Source organism: Microchirus variegatus (genome assembly GCF_963457635.1).
Source record: "Microchirus variegatus genome assembly, chromosome: 20".
NCBI lineage: Eukaryota > Metazoa > Chordata > Actinopteri > Pleuronectiformes > Soleidae > Microchirus > Microchirus variegatus.
Window position 1 is genome coordinate 15,296,012 of NC_139821.1, and position 24,450 is coordinate 15,320,461.

The 24,450-nt window shown below is 39.2% G+C and overlaps 1 protein-coding gene across 1 annotated transcript in view; it reads right to left on the reverse strand.

Annotated features, from left to right (window-relative positions):
- Window positions 1-23,104, reverse strand: part of LOC310941367 (anoctamin-4-like) — a gene marked incomplete at both ends in the record, with an annotated part of 58,584 nt that extends 35,480 nt beyond the window's left edge. Inside the window, 3 exons of the mRNA XM_083906528.1 lie at window positions 7,410-7,637; window positions 18,802-18,876; window positions 22,876-23,104. Coding sequence (XP_083762654.1) covers window positions 7,410-7,637; window positions 18,802-18,876; window positions 22,876-23,104 — 532 coding nt within the window. The remainder of the gene's footprint in view (window positions 1-7,409; window positions 7,638-18,801; window positions 18,877-22,875) is intronic.
- Between the last annotated feature and the right edge of the window lie 1,346 nt (window positions 23,105-24,450).

Here is a 24,450-nt window from a genome sequence, read left to right on the forward strand (position 1 = left end):
TGTGTGTGTGTGTGTGTGTGTGTGTGTGTGGCTATGGTAATGCAGCGGGTCTGCAGTCGCTGTAACTGTGTGTGTGAACACTCCTCACGTCAGCGTCGCCGCCGATGTCGTTGGTTAGCAGCTGACAGTCGTAAAAACAGAAAAATAGCCCAAACATTACAGACATTACTTGTGAGGACGGCATTTTCGGATTGTTACATCAACAAGCATCGCATCGCATCGGCTTGTTGATGTAGCAGTCCGCGAGCGTCAAGTCCGGACGACGTGATGACGTAATGGAGGTGTGTCTCATTTCTTAGGGGAACGTTCTTACCCCTCGCTCCCTCAACTCTGTTTTGAGGGCCAAGGGGAACTCCGACAAAGGGGTAGGGGGAAGGGGGATGGCTAAGGGGAATCACCAGCAGTCGAAGGATCTGCTAAGGATGTAAAGCCTTGATTAGTGTGAGCAGTAATAAAGGCGGCACAGGGAGAAACTCGTTTGGATAAAGAAGAAGTCAACGAGATAACATCTGCCAATCACTGATAATGCTTATAGAGGTTAAATTGAAAATTATACTGACTTATTTATTTTACTTTAATGTTAAAGATACATTAAAGTAGAGTTAGAGTCTCTGTGTCTCAACCAGTGCTGGGTAAAGTTTACATATAACTCTTTCGCTGTGTTCCAAAAGTTCAGCCAATCACAGCCCTCTGTGAGATTGTGTAGGGTCTGCAGCTTCGGTTTTATAAAGTAGTATTCATGGGTAACCCTAACCCTTGTCACATGTCACCCCGTTAGCTCAACTGGTAAGGAGTTGTGCTTTCTGGAAACGCTCCAGCATGGCTACGATTTGGTTACATTTCCATTTGACAATGAAAATATTATATATATATTTTTTTAATTTCCAGTGCATTTGTATGTAAATTGTACTATTTAACCCTTTCATGCATAGTGGTCACTACAGGGGACAGCTATTCAATAGCTATTTTCTTGCATATACAGGGTGTTGATGGTAGAATTGCACACCACATTGGACCTTTGTGCATCCCCCATACACTGCCACCCACTGGTCAGGTCGTGCAAGCGCAACAAACACATCTCTAAACCAAGATGGCCGACAGAGGGTCAGAAAAGCCAAGTCGCTCAGGAATATCCTGTCAATCCTTCTATGATAGAAGAATCTTGCAGGTTTAAAGGAAAGCCTAACCCAACTCCATGAAAAAAAAAAAAGAAGTTCAGAATAGTTTTTTTCATGGCCAAAGACGTATAAAAATCCTGACTGAGGTTATTAAAATTCATACATGAGTGTTAAAATAATGATAATAATAATGATAATAATAATAATAATAAAAGGTCAAAAGTGACCACAAATCTGACCCTTGTTAAAATGAGTTTGAACACCCCCTGGCTTAAATCTGATAAATCTGCTCAGGCAGTTTCCCCTATGATGCATCCATTTACAGACATTTTCGAGGAACCACTTAGTGCCATGACAATGGAATATAATGGAATATTTAATATTGTGTTGTTCCAGTTGGTTTTGTGTTAATGCAGATTGTTGTTCGAGTCATATTTGTATCACTTTTGAGATGTTGATTTTTGTTTTCTTGGCGATAGTTCGAACAAGTGATCAACAGACCTAATCTCATGTTTCAATCCCCACTACAATGGACGACAAGGTGATTGTTTTGTCGTTCTTTTTCCACACACAATGACTACGGGGAGCAACAGTTGCATATTCTGGACACTCACCGACCACATTTCCTCTGCACCTTCCAAATGCTGGTCTCATTAAAAGAGAGAACTGCTCTCTATAAATATTGGCTCTCAGAGGACTGACACACTACACATTAGCCTACATTATGCTGTTATGCTGTGACTGTGGCTCATCAAACAATGTATCCATCAAAGTTTAATGGCCCTGTGGCTTTCGTCTGTAACTCAAACCACAGCTGAGCTTTCATGCTGCTGAAGCGTTGGCAGCAAAAGCACACAGTGGTGCAGCCGAATGTTCGCTTACAAGTACAGTAAATACAACATCATATTTCATTAGGGCTGTGGCCCAGGGGCCTGAGCCAGCTAACCAGAAAGTCGATGGTTTGATTCCCAGCTCTTCCGGTTACACATGGCAGCAAGACACTGAAGTCAAAATTGCCCCTGATGAGCAGTGTGTGAAATTGAATTAGAGATAAAGATGTTTGACCAAAGCAATAACCAGGTTGTAAAGGCTGCAGGTAAGGATGGGCAGTAATAAAATAAAATAATAATAATAATATTCTTCAAAGGGGACATATTATACACTATGTCTCCAAGTTAACCCAGTTCCCTGGTGTCCTAAATACCATAAGGATGCAGTTCAGTCACCCTGCTAAAACAGCTCTGTTCAGAACGCTCAGTTTAGTTGTATCTCTTTAGGTCCACCTTAGAAAATATATAAAAAAGAAACTTAAGGGACAGGAAATGACATCAGCCACAGAGGCTACTGGGAGCTAACAGCAGTTAGCATTTGGAAAAGTGATCATTTGCAGGCTCTAGCAGGCACATTGCCGTCATATATAACATGTATCCACTGGACAGATAAATCCTCTGAGGCTGGAAGTTTGTGTAGAACTCTGTGCTGCACTGTGGAGGCAAGAATAGAACTTTTTTCGCGGACTTCCGTTCTTCGGATACTGTTGCCCTCGTCAGCTCTCTCGCGTGTTTTACGGACAAAGCGGAGCTCCGTGAGACAACAATTCCAGGAATTTAGTGCATTGTGACGTCCCAGTGAGTGCGGAAGTCAACATCGCGTGTTTTATCTCTTGTACTTAGACTGAAGACAACAAAAACATGTGTGAGTCATCTTTTTTCACACTTTGCCGACTGATAGGACCTCCAGAGTCCCAAATATAAGGATTTAAATGAATAAAAAGCTGATTTTGCATAATATGTCCCCGTATGTTCAATATAACAAGGTATATATTGATATAATTTTAATGCACTGTGCAAACTTACTTTAGCAGACAATTGCTATGAAATGTTTGGCTTCAGATAAGTGAAATGTTACTGTGTGATGATTGTTGTTGTTTCACTCAGAGGCAAACGCTCATCAACTGAACTGGCACTTTTTTATTTTTATTGCGATAAAGGTTTTGGTGATATATCGCTCAGCAATATGATAGACTTTTAATCTTTCAGTCGGACTGCAGTAGACCTGTAATGATTAATCGATTATTAATCTATTTCTAACTTAATCGTCAACTATTTTGATAATCGATAATTGTATTTTTTATTATATTTTTTATAAATTTTTTATTATTAAAACAAGTTTTTTGATTGTTTTAGCTTCTTAAATGTGAATATTTTCTTTATTTCTTTACTTCACATTTTCTGACATTTTATGGACCAAATGATTAATAGAGAAAATAATCGACAGTTTAATCGACTGCGAAAATAATGGTTAGTGGCAGCTCTAGACTGCAGTACTCATTTTAAACACATCTTATATAAAACCAACTATTTCCAACTTGTATTTATTCAATTTTTTATCTGCTGAGATCATTATGTTTTATATATTATCATCTGCTATGATTGTTTCAACTCTATCCATTAAAAATGCAGCTGTATTGAAATTTAGCAACTTATTTTGATTAAGTTTAAAAAAAATCCCTCGCTCTGACTTGACTTGAGCAGCGTAAGATATTAAAACATTGATTTAATATGTAACAGATAAGTAGCCAACTTTACTTCTACGCTCATTAATCTTCATGAGCCTCTTGGTCTAAATGATTGGAGGAGCTGTTTCAGGTCGAGTGGGTCGTTAAGTTTAATATACTGTACATGAAAGGAGAATCTCAACGTGAGATCGTTGGATCGGCTTAATCATTTCAACCTCGACACTGATTATACAGAATCTCAGAGCCGGACAGGAGAATCATCTGTCATTTGTGCAGATCCTTCACCAGGTAAACATGAGAATCCTGAAGTTCCTTATCAGCTGTATCATAATCATTATTGTATCTCTAGATTATTTCTCGATTTACACTCGATAGCAAAGCAGAATCATTACCAGTTACCACTGGAAACAGCAACACTATGTTTGGTTGATTCATCCTCGCTGAAGGAAGGAGTGGGTTGAGTGTGTGTGTGTGTGTGTGTGTGTCTGACAACAAATTGTGATTCTTTGTGAGGATATATTGGGCTGTTCCTCACCTTTTTAAATAGGGTTTTTGAAAGTTAAGAGTTATAATTTGGCTCAGGTTAAGAATTGGGATTAGGCGTTTAGCTGTGATGGTTAGAGTTAGGTTGCATTTCGTCTCCGAGTGTCCTCCTCACTACGGCTGCTGTCTGGATGTATGTGTGACAAAAGGGATCAGATGTCAGTCACTCGTGAGGATGCATAGTATCACTGTTGACACAGAGCCATGGTCACAGCAGGCACATGAGTGTCACAGAGTCATGGCCCACTGCAATACAGTTAATACTACAAGTAGTAGAATTTGTATATTTGAAAACATGAAGAGAATGGGGGACAAATACAACACGAGTGTGTATGTGTTTGTGTGTCAAGGTCAAATACTTGTACGGGCACAGGGATAATGTGAAAGAGGTGAAGCTACATTTATAAACAGAAGTGTGAGTATGACAGAGAGAGAGAGCGGGGGGGGGGGGGGGGGGGGGACAGAGACAGAGAGAGAGAGAGCACTGCAGCAAAAGAAAAAAATACATCCACTCTTGAGAACAAGCTGCCTTTGCTTCAAGACAACTTGATGACACTCACCGTGTGAAGGTGGAAAGAAGGAGGGAGGCAGCTTCTTCCCTTAGAGGGCGACACAAAAAAAATAAGGGGGGGCTTCCCAGCTGAGTCGCATCAGACGCCAAAACAGCCGGGATACTATTTCCCATTAACACACACACACATGCAACGGTCACCCCACCTCCACCTCCACCTCCTCCTCCTCCTCCTCCTCCCTCCAGTCCCAGCGTACAAGTGACCTCACTGAGGGAAACAAACCAGAGCAACATCCCACGAGGGAAACCAGCCACTTTGTTGTTTTTTTTTTTACTCCTCACTCCTCATCAGTGCCACGGACGATCCTCCGTCACAACACACACACACACACACACACACACACACACACACACACACACACACACACACACACACACACACACAGACTCTGTCACAGAAAAGATGCTAAAGCGGCAGGCGTCAGAAGCGATGGAGAGGGAAAAAAAGAAGCTGTCAAATCTTCTCTGGAGAAAAAAAAACAAGCATGAGCAGGATGTTTACAGTAGCACACAGAGAGAGAGAGAGAGGAGGTGCATGGCACCCTATGGCATTCTTAATCAGTTTTCAATGGCAGCCAATCAGAGGTGAAGTTGCTCTGGTAGCAGCCAATGAGGAGACAGAGGGCTGGCTCTGTCAGCGATGCCTTTAGACCAAAACAATGACATTTGGCACTGATGAGAGAAGCTGTGCGGAGACACGGAGGAAACACACACACACACACACACGCATGAAAACACACACACAAAAACACACAATTCCTGCAGATTACCAGCAGAGATTATAGGTCCCTGTATTTATTTCTCATGCATGGTCATGAAAAGAGGAAGTGATGCATGGCGCGACATAAAATCCACGAGAATGAAATGAAAAACACTGGTAAATGAGAAAATATCTCTACACTAATGTTGCTGTGTCTATTCTTTGGAGAACAGTGTGGATATTGTGATATTCTTGACAGTGGTTTTGTGTGAATTGAAGCCTTTGACCTTGTTTCAAAGGACAAATGAATTGTTTAAGCATGTAGTTTTTCTTTTTCTATGAATTTGTTTTAAAATATACTATGTGACAGAAATTATAGTATCCCTTCTGTTGCAATATACCATTCCATATTGTACTGCCTTTGTATACAACATTAACTAACATATAACATTTTAGTTCAAAATAGAACTAAAGAACAACAACTAACATAATTTTCAAAGTTTGTTTTCCCGAACATCAAAATGATCTAGTGATTTATTTCAATGTTTCCACCCGGGTAAGTCAAAATTCTTCTTCATCACTTTATAATGTTTGCAAAATGCAATTTCAGTTTGTTTCAGATTCTGTTTATTCTGTTTTTTGTTTTACAGTTATTGTAATAGAGTGAATCCCAATCATTTGGTCAGTTTTACTTACATACTGTCTCGTTTTTTCTCTATATGTTATTTTGAGTATTTTTATATATATTATATATATATATATATATAACATTTTTATTTATACAAGACAGAAATACAAGACACAAAATAAACATCACCCCCCTTCCGTCCCCAAACACTAGGGCTGTAACGATACACAAACTCACGATTTGATTCGTATCACGATTTTTGACCCACGATTCGATACATTCCACGATTTTTTTTTAATTTTAAAAACATTTTATTTAAACAACATTTACTTATATAGCAACTTAATGTAACATTTAATGACAAATATTTTGGAACACTGTGAACAGATTTGAACATGAATAAATAAATAACCAAAGATTTCTCTCTTTTCTGTAACAAAATAATATTGTTGAAAAATACAAAGTAAATGATCAATTAGACTGGGATTTGTCCCCAAAGCATGCTGGGAAGTGTAGTTCTTCATTAGAAGCAGTTTTGTTCCAGTGGAAATAACTTGTTTTGATAAACAACAACAAAGGTAAGACAACATTTCCGCTTGTATTTCTTGAAAGTCATATGTTGTTTTGCTCTTATTTTGGGGCTGGATCTGTGAATCTTGTTCGTAGAGTGATAAAAATGGTACCGTTAGAATCTGTGAATTCTCCTCTGTTTACATAATGACGCTGACGCTCCGGTGCCGCTTTTCAATGTGTGCGATGTAACAGGTTTTTTCCACTCCTGCGGGTTTGATCCATCGGTGTTTTAACTGTGTTTGGTGAACATCAGAATGGTTTATATATGAGCTTTTAGCTGAGTTTCTGACCTTTCTGTAGGTATGCAGCATGTCTTTGTTTGTTAAAGTTAGACATGGTTTTATGACGCTTTTGTCGCTGCGTCTGATGCCCCGGTACTGAGGACATCAGTAAAGAAGAGATTAACGCGATAATTTAACACCACTAATAAAAATAATTTTGGTAGCACTAACAGCTCATATCATGTGGCTGACTGGAAAAATAACTGGGAGTTAGAAAGGGCGTTTCGCCATTCTGTTTTCTCAGATCACGACACAGGTTCGTGGCTCTGAGTATCACGATTTCGATTTCGATACGCATATCGTTACAGCCCTACCAAACACACACAAAAAAGACAAGATAAATGCCAAAAAATAAATAAAATACCATAAAAATAAAGTAAATTGTCTAAATAAACATAAAAATAAAGTAAATGCCTAAATAAACATAAACAAATAAATTAAAATGCCTAAATAGAAAATATAGTGTTTCATACGTACTTGTGCTACTGTCACACAGCGTCTCCTGACTAGCGCTGCAGGTGGGCAGCGGGCTCACTGACAATGACGCCGGGCAGGACACTGGCTCGAAATGGTCAGTGGCGAGCGGGGCGGCCGTGGCCTCCGAGTGAACGCAGTCCAGACTGGGCAGATTGTGACTGCTGCTGCCTGGGAACGAGCTCTTCCAGTGGGAGAACCCAATCGCCACTTGACCTCCGAGATCAAACCCTGCGATACAGAAACAGAGACGTTATGTCCAAAAAAATATCACATTATCACAAAATAGTCTGATTTGAGAAATGAAATTGTATCAGTAACGTGGATTAATTGGCAAAATTGTTAAACATTCAGAGTAATTCAAACTTGAAACCACACAAATTGTACTGCCTGCTAGACTTGAACATGTAAACAGTCTATGATCACATTCACATTCATGTATTCAGCATTGTTGCCCTCTAGTGGCAGAAGCTGTCAGCAGCATGACAAGAAACCCAACTGAATGGGTGTGAAGTATCAGCCAGCATGATATTAAACAGTGTTGTAATGTAACACTGTTACTGTACTCAAGTACAACACTCACGTATCTGTACTTTTACTCCACTACATCTCCACTAACTATCTTTGTACCAAATAACTATACTATAACTATTACACTATAGTTTTGCCATTCACACATCTTTCATATGCATTCACACATTTCAACAGGGGTTTAAGTGTCTTGCTCAAGGACACATTATGGACTAGCAGAGCCGGGAATTGAACCCACAACCTTTTAGTTGAAAGACAAACCAAGGCTAATGTACACTCTTAGAAATAAAAGTGCTAAGTAGAACCACATAAGGTTCTTCAGCTTGTCCTCATAGGAGAACCCTTTTGGAGGGTTCCACCAAGAACCCTTTTAAAACCCTTTATTCGGGAAAGTGGTTTTAAAGGGTTCTCTGGATCAAAATGGTTCTTACTGGAACCCTTGAAAAACCCTTTTTTTCAGGAAAGGGTTTTCGGAATCAAATGGTTCCAGATAGAACCTCAGCCCTTGTAGAAGGACCCTTTTGGAACCCTTATTTCTAAGAGTGTATCGTGGATCAATCCTAACTCTAATCTCCCTAATTAAAAAAAAAAAAAAATACTTTGACTTAAACTTTAGTACATTTTAAGTGTAAGTAAGTCAAGATACTTGTGCATCCCTTTAAGGTACCCAACTAAACAGGGTGAAGTATCAAACATAAACAACAAGGAACAACAAGTGTGTATTCCTTCATCGTGTTAAATTATAATGTACTGTAGAATGTTGCCAGAATGTTGTTCTCAATAAATGCTTACTCCATCTTTAAATTCAAATAAGCATTATTACACCTTTAACACCTTAGCCTCAAAATGTTTTGGTTATTATAACCATAAAAGGACCAGAAAATGTAATTGTAAATAAGTGCTTTTGCCAATTCTTCCAGAACAACCTTTAATATCTGGAAATTATTGACAATTAACTGCATTTTAAAATACTGTTTTAACAATTTGAAATTGAAAAAAAAAAAAAAAAGTTTATTAGTAGTTTAGTAGTCACAAAGTATCAAGTATCAGTATAAAACATATTTACAATAACATTTTATACAGGCGTTTTTTTCCAACTCTCTCCTCACTGATTCGCCGGCTTCCCGCAACAGCATAAGTGAAATTACCGTTCTCAGCTTTCAGAAACGTCATGTGCAATACGCTCGGTGTTAAAGGGTGAATACACCACCCCAGAATCAAGAGATTAAAGCAAGTATTAAAAATAAGCTGAAACATTGTATATATATATATATATTTAAAAAAGTCAGGATGCAGGACATGTATATAATGCTCACTAAGAACACACTGTGTACTGTGTGTATTTTCCTGCTTATTCAGCCTTACACAGTACATAATTGGGTACCTTTTAGAGACTCACGTGTGACAGTCACAGCATAAGTTATGTATACTGCATGGTTGCACAATGTACAGAACACCAAATATAAGATTGATTTCCTCTGCTACGTGTTATGTAAAACACCTGGGCAAGTGGGACACCCCTCATCACACACACACACACACACACACACGCACACACACACACACACACACACACACACACACACACACACACACACACACACACACACAGTCGTTGTTTCCTGTGAAACACAAAGCCCAGCAGATTTCAGAGGTACATCAGCAAAGAACAAACGCAGTCTGATCAATAGCAGAGAGGAACGCCCGGCTGTCTCTGAGCATCACAACGCACCGCTGAGGAGGAGGGAAGAGCTTCTTCTGAGATCTGAGCTGTACATCCCATCTCAGCAGGTTTACAGATCTGATTTCACTAAAAAGAAGAAAATTGTTTTGGTTTTTTGGGTTTTTTTTCCACAACAAGAAGGGCAACCGTGTCAGGCTGGGTGTTCCCGTGATAATGTTTGCGTTCGTGTCAGCAGCTGCAAAAACTAGAGCACTCAGGTCTTTATTTTCCCTCAGGGGAATTTGTCTCGTATGACACTTTTTAGGGAGAAAAGTCCAACAGCTCTGTGGAAATGATAGGGAAGGGAACTGTCTTTGGTGAGAATGAACGGGGTCATGGAGTCCATTTGATTAGTATTGGACTGTAGCATGGATTTTGGTTTTAAAAGTACAGCGAGTAGGATTTAGCAACATCTATTGGTGATGATCTAACACAGAGAAGACCTGCACCTGATGTAAATGTAAAGTAAATATAAATATAAAGGGCACATTTCGTGGCAATGAAAAGTCATATACAGTAATCAGGTGATTGTACACTGAAACAACTGCAGTATAATTATTTCTTATATAATTGTTTCATTTCTGCCAAATGGAAAGCAATTCACATTCAATTTCCTACATTAAAACACATTTAGTTTTTGGTTCATCATTCCATGTTACACCAGACTGGACTCATGCTTTTGTGGAAATGCATGTTTCCTGCAAACATCACTGAGAAACTCAGCAGGGGAACCATCACTACAGACTATAATATGTATTGAGTTTAACAAATCTATGAATCTATAAATAGCTGAAGTAAACAATTAATCAGTTATAGACTTGTTTATAATAAGCAAACAAAGTTGATTAATCATAACTGGTGCACAGAAATAGATAACATTTTAATCTCATAAATGAGCTCCATTCACTTTGATTGTTTTTGTTGCTCATATTAAAACTTTAAAAGAGAAGTCCTTCATGATACACAAACAGGACTTTCAAGGTGTTTCACTTTCATTTCATTTGGATTACTTCAGGCACTTTTTTTTGTTTGGACTTTTTGTTGTTCTCTTCTAGTTCTTTGTGCCTGGTTTCCTGTATTATTTTGTGGTATTTCCTTTTTGTTGTTCTGTTTTAGTTCTTTGTGCTTGGTTTTCTGTTTTATTTTGTAGTATTTGCTTTTTGTTGTTCTGTTGTAGTTCTTTGTGCCTGGTTTCCTGTTTTATTTGGTAGTATTTCCTTTTTGTTGTTCTGTTTTAGTTCTTTGTGTCTGGTTTCCTGTTTTATTTTGAAATAGTTCCTTTTTGTTGTTCTGTTTTAGTTCTTTATTTCCTTTATAAGTTTTACTTCCTGTCCTGCCTTCACTCATGATTGCCTGCCGCACCCTAATGTGTTTCACATGTGTCTTTTTAGTTTCACCTGGGTTTGAATTTCACCTCTAAATCACCTGTGGTGACAAAGGTGGAAGCGAAGGGAAGACATTTATATTCAATACAAAGCAAAGTCATCACGAAACAGGCGTGTGTGCAGAGTTCATACTCATATTGTGACTTTATGAAAGGATTTAAGACGACCATAACATAAGAAGAAAGAGAACTTGAAGGTCGCTGTAATGCAACGACATGGATGCCAGCTGCCATAAAACACCAAAGAAGAAGAAGAACAACAACAAAAACAACAATCCTGTGTTTCAAGGTACTTTTCTGTTTGAGTTTTACTTTAGGCCACCCCTTCCTGCGTTGCTTTACTCGCTTTACTGTTTTTATTTGTTTAACCCTCTTATAGCCATCAAGATAATGAGGCTGCCTGGATTTATATTGATTTTATGGCTGTAGTATTATAAAAAATGTTAAACGAGTGAGTGCTTCTGTCCCTTTCTACTCTAGAATCCTAGATAACGTTCACTTTCGAATACAATTATTTTAAATTTTATTATAATTATGGGTTTATATGACCCAAAATCCACTTTTGTATACATATTATGTGCTCCTGCATTGTCTAGTCGCTGTATAATAGTTTTTGTTTCAAAAAGTCATGTAAAATAACATGGTCACGGGCCGCTGTTGCATTGCCAATGTTAGCAGTGAGACGCCATGTTTCTACGGGAGCCTGTATAGACAAACCCGAGAGAACAAATCAAGCGCTCACTAGCACGCTATTAGCCATTAGAACGCTAACACAGTATGAAAAAAAATATATCAATTAATTTCGCTATCTTACATGTCTAAGACCAGTGCTAATACGATGTACAAAAGACACACTTATACATCTGAATAAATACTAGAACCTCATCTGCTGACACGGAGAAAGACGACGAGGACGACATTTGACCTGCTGAGGAAACCTTAGCGCTCAGGGAAGGGAGGGGGTGAGCAGAGGAGCAATTTCAGCCTCTCCTCTAGATGTCACTATAAACTACTTACTTCACCTTTAAGTTATTCAACCGATTCACCTTTCTGTGATCGGTCCATGGACGTCCTGATGGCTACCATAATGGCAAGTATATAGGCGCAAAGCTCCATTTCTCTGCTATCCAGTATCCATCCATCCACCCGTCTTTATCCTCCACATTAGGGTCGCGCGGGGTCACAGCCTGCACACACCGCCAAGCCATAGTTTTTTTTTTGTTTTTTTTTCTAGATATCACAAACGGTCTAGGAGTTACGGTAATGAGAAGTACGCATGCCAAACAGAACAGGTAACAGATGGGTTAATCAAAGACTCTTAATATTTTTTGCAACCCTTTATTTATGTATTTTTTGGGGGGAAAAGAAAAAAAAAGCAAAAATTTTCTTCGCTTGCTCCTTTTAAATTGGTCCACGTTATGTATATGTGTGTTTGTTGTGCTTTTTAAACAACATTAATAACTACAGTGCGCCAACAATCCTCAACACAATGTGAAATGCAGCGAGAGACAGAGGTTGTAATCTACACCTGGCATGCATCCGAACGACCTCCAAAAGTCACGGCGCAGAGAGGGTGTCCTGAGCGATATCAATGCACAGTCATCAGAAAAATGTGCCCGCATGTCTCTCCGAGGTGAGAGAGTCCCAGATCTGTAGGACCTTCACCTCCTTATGCTCTCAGGAGTAAGAAAACAAACGCAGGTGCAAGTATCTGGGCCACAGAGTGCACTGCACAGAGACTCAGTGAGCCACTTTCAGTTTGAAAGTTAATGGTAATCACAGTGGATGGTATGAAGGGAAAGGAAACGGAAACCGATAACGCCGGAGACACAGCTGTCAGTCGTTACTGATTTTGACAGAGACTTGGACACACTGTGCCAATCTTAGCTGACATAGGGCGAAAGGCACCCTGGACAGATACCCAGTCCATAGTTTTTAATTTTTCAGATCACAAATGGTCTAGAAGTTATGGTATGGTAACGGAAGAGTAAAAGGTTAAACGAATATCACCATTGTTGTTTTGACATTCCCGCTATTTCACGTCGTCTGGCGTTATTTCCTGTGTCCAGACTCCTTTCCACAACCCAATTGCGTCCAGAGTCGGCTCAAACAATGTTTGATTTGACTGCGACTGGACTAGACTCTGTCCAACTGTGAATCGTGGCTAACAACAAAAGATCTTGTAGTGTGTGCCAAGCATGCATTTGCTTTGTGCGTGGGATGGATAAGTGCATACTTTGAAATACTCGGCACAAGTATTCTTTAAAAAAAAAAGTTTCAAAGTCGAGTGATGAAAGAAATATGTCTTCACAGCCTAGAGGCTTTATGCTTCAATTTCCCTCACTGTAGGCTGTTAGCTTAACTGTTAGCTTAACTTTCATGTATATGTAGCCTATGCATATGTCAGTGAGTGCACAACAAAGAGGACACTTGATGTCGTTTAACTATGGCTAAACATAGACTAGGTGCTAGTTTTCATGCTAAGCTAATTGGTTAGGATTTACAACAACAGTTGGGCTTCCACAACAATGCATTCCTCGCTTCCTCCCATTTCCCTATAGCTTAATAATCATTTTGGTGACCCTGAGGTGCAAAACACAAACGCAAATCACAAAACACAAATGCAAATCTAAAATCACAAATGCAGATAAAAAAAACAAAAACACACAAAAAATGCAAATCACAAAGTACAAACACAAAACAAAAAACACAAATCACAAAACACAAATGCAAATCACAAAACACAAATGCAAATAAAAAAACAAACACAAAAAAAATGCAAATCAAAAAGTACATACACAAAACAAAAAGCACAAATGCAAAACAAAAAACGCAAAACACAAATCAAAAAACACAAAAAATGATTGACCAGGGTCCTTGTGTTTTCTGCTTTTGTTTTGAGTTAATGTTTTTGTGTTTTCTGCTTTTGTGTATGTGTTTTGTGATTTGCTGTAAATAATAATATTTTTCAACACACTTTTTTTTGTGATTGCTGCAGAGGTTACAGAATCCATGCAGTGTAATACTACACTCAATTTAAATATTCTATAAAATAAGTTACAATGGTGGAGGAATTAAGGTTAAATTAAATGAAGGTCTTCAGTGTTTTAAATAGGACTCTATTCCACTTTGCTCTGCAGCCTTTCATGAGAACAATCCTTGACCTGCATCTGTGACCACTGTGATCACCACCTTGAAGAAGGTCATGCCTGAAATGGACCTCAGCACAAAACGAGGTTAGTGTCCGCTCATTTATTTTTTTCTGTTGAAAACAATCTCTCATTTTTGTTCCCATTTGAAGCCTTGACATTCACAATTTGACCAGCGCCGTGACGTCACTGCAACCAGGCACTTTTTGGAAGGTCACGTGCCTGTCCGCTCAGGTGTTTTAGGCACAAGTGGAAAAATATGAACCTTGAATAAGCTAATTATAAATCATACGACGCTGTAATGACTGGAAAGATGCAGGCTATACTCTTTGTGGCACTTCAAAATAAATCCTGAAGACTGTGTGCTGGCTAAGTTAGACCAGTTCACAACTACTGCAAAATGTACATTCGCTGCTGTCAACTTATTGAGTGCTTTTTTATCATGATTTGTGATAAATGTATATTGTAGATTGTTCTGTTCCTATACGGTAAGTGTTGGCTTACATTTAAGCAGGACAATATCTATATAAATACACAAACACTTCTGCACAGTCTTCATTACTGCTGACAAATCAGCCATGTGCAGTAATATACTGGTTGAGCTTAGCCTGTTCCAGATGTACGGGTATGATGTATACACTGTATGTTAGCTGATATAGGCAAGAAGAAATTGGATCGTCACATTTTTATTTTATTCATTTTTTTAAACCTACTGGCTATACCTTTTTAGCATATTTAAATGTTTTGTTGTTTGTGTGTTTTAAATGTGATGATAAGACTTAAGACTAAATGGTGTAAATACTCAATACAGCCTCTTCAGCCTCTTTGAGTTTCACCTTTCCCATGTATTCATGTTCCCTCTGGACTGTATTTAGTGTCACATGAAATGTGCCATCATTTAGGACTTAAACCAGGCATGGTTAAAGTACGGCCGTGGGCCAATCACGGCCCTCGGTCACATTTGCTACGCAGCTTTGGTTTGTAATGTATTATTTATGGCCAGGGACGGACTGGAACAGAAAATAGGCCCATATGTCACATGACGTCCCCATTAGCCACAGGTTTTGAATCATCATATTATGTTATTTGACTCCAGATGTGAAAGAAGGACTTTTTTTTCACTCCTGCATGACAATTAAAATGTAATTATTATAAAACAATATGTAATGTTTGGCCACCCCTGACTGAAATAATGAAAATTATAAAAACTCATGTACACATCAGTAAGCACAGGTTTGGTTCACACTTTACGTGTTTCAAAGACAATGGAGCTAATAAAGATCCTGTTAAGTTTCAAAACTAAATAAATAAAACAAAAAGCTGAATACATTACATAATGTCTATTATAATAGATGTTTCAGTATTGGTTCTATATTTGTTTTATTAGTGTGTCTCTTAAGCTCAACACAGACATGTGTTCACTCTTAGAAATAAAAGTGCTAAGTAGAACCATGTAAGGTTCTTCGGCTTGTCCTCCTAGGATAACCCTTTTTAGCTCCAAGTAGAACCTTTTTATAAAGGTTCCACCAGGAACCCTTTTAAAACCCTGGATCAAAATGGTTCTTACTTGAACCATTAGTGTTACCAAGAACCTTGAAAAATCCTTTCTTCAGGAAAGGGGTTTTCAGAAGCAAATGGTTCCAGGTAGAACCTCAGCCCTTGTAGACGAACCCTTTTGGAACCCTTATTTCTAAGAGTGTAGTGAACTGTATAACAACTGCAGATTTCATACGTTTCTTATTGAACAGATTCATTGTTTTATGGAGAATGACTTTAGATAAAGATGGTGGACGTAAGGAATGACTGATCGTTCAGAAATTTTCAGAAAGCAGACTGGTGTCCAACAAAGGCTACACTCAGAGAGCACTCTAACTATTTTTGACCTCTGAGTGCATGGCCATGACTATAGATTTTTTTTTCCCTTTGTTAATTCCCAACTGTCCAAAACTCTCCTTCAGCAATTCATTAGTTTTGTTTTTTAACCTTAGGGAGAGGAGAAGAATACCTGCGTGCAGCAGCATAGCCTGAGCTGAACCCAAACTCTTCACTATCGCACTAACCAGGCACTGCTGTTATAGACATTGGAGAAAAAAAAAAAAAAGGTCCAATGGAACAAGGGTGCAGTTTTATGTCAGACAGGAAAGTTATTTCAGACAGCTTCGTCAACTATGCGTTATTTTCTGTCTAAAAAGCCTTGACATTCAAATAAAGTTGCATGTCAGGGGAAATCTTTCATTTTCTTAGCTTTATAGTCCCCTCCTTCCCAGCCGGCTGTCACAAAGCTTATCGTTTTTACAGCTGCAGACTGCACAGCAGTATAAGCTCTCTACACACATTTACCTCATAAAAAAGGTACACTGGTGTACTTGTATTTGGTAACTTTTTGGGGACTGGTAGTCCTTGAGACCAAAAACTGGTCCTAATGAGGCAGAACTTCATGACCGAGGAACTGTTTAATTTAAGAGCAAAGATTTCCATTATGGTTAGGTTAGGGTTAAGGGCTTTGACTAATTATCATTAAGGACAATGCTTTCTTTAGGCTGAAGTCAATGCAGTGTCCTTTGTGTGAGAGAGCATCTGACGTGGTCTTATAAGACATTTCCATATTGGTAGTATATAAATGTAAAATTGTACAACATAATATTTATCAGTAGTTAAAGGTGCATTATGTAATTAATCTAAAGCAACTGGCCATAAAATCCTCCTAATATGTCACAGAGACTCAGGAATAATGTTCATATAACAAACTGAACTCACCAACAACAACAGTACAGACAAAATATTTGGATTAAAAAAAATATTTTGCAGACTGCAAATCATGTTTATGTTTTGAAATCATATTTTGGCATGTGGCGCCACCTACCTCTGTCTACCAATCATTGCAGTCAGTAGAGTCTCAGCTGCCGAGCAACCACGGGTTGCCAGTTACGTCAGAAAACAAAACCTAAAAGATCTCGGTATTTTGAATTTGAATGCAGTAACCGTTTTTGGCCACATTCTTACATTACTTTACTACTTTAATGAGCCGATATGATACGCGACAATAGGTCTGATTCTGGTCAAAATCACAAGGTTTGATATAGGTTTGATACAGCCCCCTGGCTGTTTATTTATAACTTTATAGGAGGAGAATGTTATGTTTTTGAAATGGCTGTGTTAACAGCTTGGTATAAAAAACGGGGGGAAAAAGTCTGCATCAGATTGAGTGTAGATCCTCAAGGTCTTGATGTCAGTATCAGAGAGAACATATGGTACAGACCCATCCTTAGTTAGCAGTTGTGTCACTGGTATCTTTGTAAGCATAACATAATTTAAAAATTAGTACCTAAAGGGGTGTGTGTTACAGAATATACAGTGCCTTTCTTTAGACTTGCCCCATCTACTAACATGGGGGAGGCAAGTGACTGACATACACCAGCCACTAGGGGGCTTCTTATGGCACTTATGGTCAGTGTGCGAAATACCCATTAATAGTTGGGGGGTCCCATCTCCCATTTGTTGCGCAATACCGTTTCACCACCCAGGTGCCACGCTGCAGTATTGGTTATTTTCCCTGTCAGATGTGGGCTTGTGTGGGCCTTTTCCACAGCGCCATTTGGAAAGCAATTCATTAAAACATTAAAAATACACAATTACAAATAAAATAATTTACATTTTGTCGATGTAGATCATATATGAAAAACTGATATTAAAAAGATCTTTAGGGAAAATTTAGTTTTTTCAATTACACTGTAACATGTTTAAGCCCATGCCTGGACGATTATGGCAAAAATATTAGTCACAATTATTTTTGACTGATATTGAAATCATGATTAATAGACACGGTATTCATTGATTTCAAAAATTGCTCGCTCCTACTGATCCACACACGTCACACGCTTGCTGCAGCTGCACGTAACACGTGTTGTAGCATAGGAATTTACATACACACCGCACCGCGCAGCGCATTAATAGTTTTTCTTCGATTATAATGTTTTTATGATCGTGAGTAGCCAAAATCGAAATCATGAATAAAATTAATTTAATCGTCCAGCCCTAGTTTAGACCCCCCTCAAATTTTGCCTTTGAGGCTTTCCGGTGGTCTCCAGTGTTAATCAGCGGTGTCTAGACCCCCCAGACCCCCCTGTATTTCGCACAGTGCTGATGGTTTTACTAATACCCCTGTCACATTGTCCTTCTCTATAAAGAAGGACAATGAGACAGGGATATTAGTAAAGCAAACTATAAATGACAAAGTCTTTATATTGGGGAACACATATTCACCATTAACTAGGTGCTTACTACCATATATAAGCATACTAGCCCTTTATTAGTAATCATTAAGCACATATTAACACCTTATTCTACATAATCTTATTCTACCTCTATTAAAACATGAATTAAGATTTTTCCTAAATAAGGTGTTACTATGTGCTTAATATTTACTAATAAAGGGCTAGTATGCTACTTTATATGCTTGTTAGTAATAACATGCATATAAGTATACACACTGGATGTGGATTTCACAAGTTAGATATAAAATGATATTAGAGAATATTTAAACAAAGCAAAGCAGTTTATCTTGTCCAAAAGAAAAACCTCAATGGCTCTGGAAACACTACTACTCACCAATGGTGATTTGACTGACGCAGCTGTAGAAGGTTCCTGAAGAGACATTGTAGCTGCTACTGCTGGGCTCACGGTCTGTAATGGGAGCAGAGATCACACACAGTTGAGACGTCCATCGAAAGTAACTTTTGAATTGAATTCAGCACAATGTAGGGGATCCACTGCTGTTGTACTTGGGCACCATCTAGGTCATGTGTGTCAAACTCAAGGCCCAGGGGCCAGATATGGCTCGCCACGTCATTTTATGTGGCCCGCGAGTGATTAATTGGTCTTAAAAATCTGTGCTAAAATAGGTCTATGCTGCTTTAAGACGTATGTGACCATAAACTACATTTCCCACAATGCATGGCGATTGTGTTACCCGCAAAGTGACGGCATCACCACTAGATCACAGTGCATCATTGTATATGCATCATGCATCATGCGACGAGTGAAATAAGTAATAAATACAGAAAGTTATTTAGCAATATTTTACGGAGTAGTTCCCTTTATTTTACATTATATTTCGTTACATTTATTCTGTATGACAGTTACATCTGGCCCTTTGAGGGTAACCGTTATGCTGATGTGGCCCTCAGAGAAAATGAGTTTGACACCCCTGATCTAGGATGAAGCCAATACTGACTACATCTGCAAATCTGTGTGTGTGCATATATATATAAATGAAAATACAGTACAAGCAGTTCATTCATAACTGACTGCTGATATTATAGATGTATAAGGCAGGGTTCCACAGTATCGTGTGTCTGACAGTTGAAATGTGTCCACTCAGCCAGTGAGTACAGTTCTGTCCCTGAGAGACGGTGGAAACCTGCGACCCTGCAGCGTTACAGGACTGAAACTAATCCTGCAATGTTAGAGTCCTTTTCCATCGAACTACACGGGGAGAAATCCCTTGACCTTGACACAGTTGGGGGGGGGGGGGGGATAAAATCCACAACTCTGGCAGCTTTACTGCCTTAGTCGAACAAGGGAGGGAACAATAATCATCCACTGTGGTAGGACACCGATAATGAAATTCACAATGCGAGCTAGTGAAATGGGAATGAGCCTAAATGACCCTTAAAGACTCAGGAGGAAAAGACCCATCAGTAATTTTTGATTGTCGTGAGGAAATGATGCCTCACTCTCCATGAGTCTCCATCTGTCTGACCAAGTTGTTTGAGTAGTTACTGTTTCTGACCATTTAATCAATATGTACATTGAATATTTCCTTTTTTTTAGCTCATGACTTTTGGGGGACCTCCAGTATCTGGTTTAATATTGCTGCCATATATTCAACTACTATATATTCACCTGCTAGGTGCTCCCTTTTGTATGTTATCTACCACACAACAGGAACCTGTGTTCATGAAAGTGGTGAGACTGATCGCAAACATGCAACAAATTGCTGTGGCTCCTCAATGAGTAGAAAGGCAGTTTTTGAGCAGCAGAGCGTTACTGAGAGTTCTGTCAACATTTTTCACAGCCTCATTTCATGCAATTCATGCAAAACAGGAAATGACATCAGCCACAGAGGCTACTGGGAGCTAACAGCAGTTAGCATTTGTAAAAGTGATAATTTGCAGGCTCTAGCAGGCACATTGCCGCCATATATAACATGTAACAGGTAAATCCTCTGAGGCTGGAAGTTTGTGTACACGCTAAGAAATCTCAAAGTACGAGACTGTACCTAAAAAGGTACAAATGCTTTGTTGCGCCATATCGGGGAACAAGCACTGTACCTTTAAAATTTGTACCTGCTTGTTTGTAACTCTAAGGAAACTTTTCTGCACCCCTAGTGGCAAAAATGTACCTGTACACACTGATAAAGGTACAGTGCTTGTACCCTGATAGGGTAAAACTGGAGAGACAGCAAAAGGTACAGTCTCGTACTTTGATTTCTTAGTGTGTAGAACTCTGTGCTGCACTGTGGAGCCAAGAATAGAACTTTTCGCGGACTTCGCAGACTTTAGAGTTTTCGGATGCTGTTGCCCCCGCCAGCACTCTCACGTGTTTCACAGACAAAGTGGAGCTCCGCGAGACAACAATTCCAGGAATTTAGCGTCTTGTGACGTCCCAAGAAGCGCGGAAGTCAACATTGCGTGTTTTATCTCCTGTACTTAGACTGAGGAGGACCACAAAAACCTGAGTGAGTCATCTTTTTTCACAACTGGTAGGACCTCCAGAGTCACAAATATAATGATTTAAATGATTAAAAAGTTGATTTTGCATAATATGGGACCTTAAAAGCCCTTAGCTCCATATTATCACTCTGCATATGTACCATCTGACATTGTTCCCCCTATATGAAAACTTATACAAATGCTTCTGCTGATTTAGCAATTTGCAGGAAGCTCTCATTTCATTTTTTGTCTTTCTTTCTCTGATCCAACACCTCGGGCTGCATCAAAGAAGAGTAACAGCAGCAAAGCATCATCATTTATCATCTGGAGCTGGAGTCTTTTCAGCTGAAGAACATGCATTTGCTCGCATGTTTGGAGATAAAACTGCAGGTATCGTTTGTTACAAAAGCTATGGGAAGTGGACTCAGCAAATGGTATCACCCGCTGAACAGCTTCCAACTGTTTCATAATTCATCGTCGGAGTGCACTTTAAAGTGTGTTCAACGTTTTATACGCTTTGTGTAGAAAATATTATACCAATATTTTAAAACCAGGATCCGGTAAGTGACTGGAACAACGTTGCACAACAACAATTATTACAGCACTGTCCTCATATGGAGCCATAAATAGGTTTCCATCCACAACAAAAAAAATAAATCACGCAAGAATCTTGCAGAAATTGTGCATGGAAGTTAAAAGAAGTAGAACATTTAGCATCTAAAACAAAGGTAAACGTGAATAAGTGCAACTGAAACAAGTAAAGGATAAAGAGTGAAACTCCACCTCTCCAGCATAAACGGTAAAGTGTAGACTGATGAGAAAATCACAATATCCCCCAGACGTGATTCAAGATGCAAATATGACAATAATAGATGTGTATCAAAGAAGACAGCACATTTTCAATGATACATACAATTAAATTGCACCTTCTTAACCGTCTTCTAATGACCCAGACTTTAACCTTTGTGCCACCCACTGCTTCTCTCTGTGAACTAACTTCCATTATTTACTTAAATGTTACATTTGATGGAAACCTCGCTATACTCTAGCTATATACTCGATTATTCCCAGAGTCTGGGTCGTGGGAGATGTTTTGTGTCACAAAATACTTTTGCAGTTTTTCCTGCCAGCCTTTTACCTAAAATGTAGGCACACATGCATAAAATGGAGTTGTGATTAATTCACGTCTGTTTTCAGAATAAATATTGTGCACAAATTATGTTGAGAATCGCGTGGCTATGATTTGTTATCTATAAAGAGTGGAAAAGCTTTGTGGAAAAACGGCCTAAAGTGATGCATCTGTGGTTTTCAACACTATATCCTCTCAGGTCTTCACAGTCACAGGACATATTTTACATAAAGTTCTAATATTATGTCATTGTTCAAGAGGCTCTAACTCTTAATTAAAATTACATCATTCTTTGGTTGGGGTTCTGGTGTACTAAACACAACTTATGTTGTGTAATTCAAAAGTCTTGGAGGGAATACAGTTTTCAGAGTATAGACCCACTCCCTGACCTTATATCACGTTTAAAGCAGTTAATGAAAATTAATTATTATTGTACTAGTATTTAAAAATCCTCATTCAAATGGACAAACACCACATGACACCAATCAGATTCAACTGAAATAAAGCAAATAAACATTGAAGTAAAAATACAAAAGAGAGACACAATAATCACTAAATAAAATATTTTAAATTAGGATAGATGAATATATATAATGTGACTATAGGGCTTGTTAATTAAGTCATTGGATTAAGGTGGTTAAATTTGTCATTGTCAGTTTAAGATCAACGAGAACATGGTTAATAGTCATTTAATGGTTACTAGAGTTTCAGAGTTGGAAGAATAAATGACTTTCAGTACCATTAACACACACACACACACACACACACACACACACACACACACACACACACACACACACACACATTTATTTGCTGTTTACTGAGTGACTATATTATTACCTGCTGATCCCGAGGACAGACGCGTCGCGATGGCGCGGCGAGGACTGCGCGGACTTCCCGGACAGACCCGCACCAGCTCGTCCTGACACTGCAAACAGATCACCTGGTTCTCCTGGTTCCCCTCGACTTTGCTGCAGCCGATGGGCTCACCACCCGCCGCCTGGATCTTCATACCTGAGCTCATCTGACGAACCAGTCGCATGTCTGCCGCTGCTTCATGCTCGAGCATCTTCCCTCAGGACGACTGCACCGCCGGCGCTCGCACTTTACTGTTATTATTACGCATGGCTTTGCTGTGTGAAGGCACCAACTTCTCTGGTTGGTACCTACAGCATCCGTAGCTCCACCCACCCCTCTCCTCCTGTATATCCAAACATTATGATGGTGCTGCTGCTGCTCACTCCGGCTCACCTCCGCTCCAGTATCCTCGTGGAAGAAGAAGCCGGTGATGTTGCAGTCTTTACGCACTATACTGCAGGCGTGGCAGCTTCACGTGGTTCCTGAGACCAGAAGTTCTTGTGGGTAAAATGTGCATTGTCTTGATGACTAAGCCATAAAAAGTACATGGTAACAGATCATCCAATACCAACCTAACTTTAAAATGTGATTTATATTTGAGTCATTGTCCAAAGACTGACAGTGGTGTGTGCTTCATATTACTGTACTTCACAGTAGTGCTTAGCCCTGTGACACAGGAAGTGATCATCAAAACGGATGCAACAGCAACAATGTGTAACATGGACGATCACGGCGGTTTAGATTTATGTTTGGAGAGACATTTTGACTGTCAGCAATTCAGTCTACTTACATAAACAAGCGAGCCGTATACGTAAAAGCGATACATAGAACGTCATGAGTATACTGTTACAGTAGCCCTACATATCTTCATGCTAATGGATAACAACAACGATATAATTTCACGCCATAACATGAAAAACAAGTTGTGATAAAATTGCTGTGTCTAAAACAAGTCTACACGCAGAAAAGTAAAGTTTATAGCCTATTCATGTGACTCCATGGGGGCCGCCATTATTCTCCGACGTCATTTTGGTGAAGTCGGGGTAGGTCGATCAGCCCCGACTTCGCGAGTAGGAGGTCCCACTTCGACAGACATTCCAGTGCACTTTTTCTAGTTGGAGGTAGGATAAGTCCCACGTCCAACTGGTTTGGATGGGCTCTGGAACTCAGCATTATCCTACCTCTGGAATGCCTGTCAAAGTGGGACCTCCTACTAGCGAAGTCGGAGCCCCCAGTTCACCAAAATGAAGTCGGAGAATATGGCGGCACCCATGGAGTCACATGAAAAGGCTATAAACTTTATAAACTTGTTTTTCATGTTATGGCGTGACATTATGTTGTCGCCGTTATCTGTTAGATGAAGATATGTAGGGCTACGGTAGAAGTTTGCTCATGACGTTACATATCGATGTATCGCTTTTACATATACGGCTCGCTTGCATGTAAGCAGACTGAATTGCTGACAGTCAAAATGCCTCTTCAAACATTAAGCGAAAGCATTTACAACATTTTGCCTAGAACGCTCTGAAGTAGAAGCTAGTCCAATTCAGGTATTCA